The 949-nt window shown below is 44.4% G+C and overlaps 1 protein-coding gene across 1 annotated transcript in view; it reads right to left on the bottom strand.

Annotated features, from left to right (window-relative positions):
• LOC119587013 (rho GTPase-activating protein 21-like) overlaps window positions 1–949 on the bottom strand; it is a gene marked incomplete at its 5' end in the record, with an annotated part of 201,687 nt that overhangs the window by 131,140 nt on the left and 69,598 nt on the right. Inside the window, 2 exon segments of the mRNA XM_037935760.1 lie at window positions 1–90; window positions 688–949. Coding sequence (XP_037791688.1) covers window positions 1–90; window positions 688–949 — 352 coding nt within the window.

Below are 949 nucleotides of genomic sequence, written 5' to 3'. Positions count from 1 at the left end.
GCGTTGATGCCGACGTCACCAATGCACCCCCAGGCACGCCTGTGCCCCCGCCCGCGCCCGGGGTATGTGCCTGCGACGATGAGGCCGCCACTGTTGGATCGGTAAAGGTTTAATGAGTTTTAGAACCATTCAGCAAGGAACTGGTGCACTAGCTGTTCCTAAGGATTATCTTTTGCCTTTATGTACAGCCTAGAAATGTTCATATACATAATATCTGACTCTTAGACAAACTACCTTGTTAATGAAAGAACATCATTTGGGATTAAACATTTTTACCCTTGAGCTCTGCTCCTCATTATTTACCAAGATTAAGCAGGTTGTTCTTTCAATAAATACAAGATATCTTATCTGAAGTAATAAGCTTCGTAGACAAATTACCCAATGTGATGAAAAAATGCACAGCATCAGCTTTCATATCAATAACCTTACTTTGCATTAACTACCAGATTTGTTGGAAAAATATAGCAATTACCTGGACTCAGCATCAAGGAAAAATTTACAATATTAGTTACATTATGGCGTTATCTTGGCTATTAGCAGTTATTAGATTTTACTAATGGTTTTAAAATCCTTTAACCATAAGCAAACAGCATATAACAGCAAGAAAGGGGTGCAAATTCTAGGCCATGCAGTAATTAAGAAAAAAATACTATAACCAGGAAAGGACTAAAGTGGGCAACCTCGCACCTGCTGGAAACTGGTACATGCTATTGGGCAGGCTGTTGAGTGCCGAGGAAGGATGTGCTTTCTGATTGGTGCTCGCATAAAGAGAGAGGGACTCATGCGTTCTCTCCTCCAATCCCTTGCCAACGCGGCTCGGGGACTGCTTGTCATTGGACGAGAGAGCGGGACGAGCATGGTTCTTGATTGGCAAGAAGGTTGGGCGTTTTGGGCGGAGGGCGTGGCCACCCGTGGGTGTGGTGGTGGTCGCAGGTTGGGGGAATGAGGG

The sequence above is a fragment of the Penaeus monodon genome, chromosome 22 (genome assembly GCF_015228065.2).
Source record: "Penaeus monodon isolate SGIC_2016 chromosome 22, NSTDA_Pmon_1, whole genome shotgun sequence".
In the NCBI taxonomy this organism is placed as follows: Eukaryota; Metazoa; Arthropoda; class Malacostraca; order Decapoda; family Penaeidae; genus Penaeus; species Penaeus monodon.
Note: the sequence above shows the minus strand (reverse complement) of the source record. Positions and strands in the feature narration are given on the sequence as shown.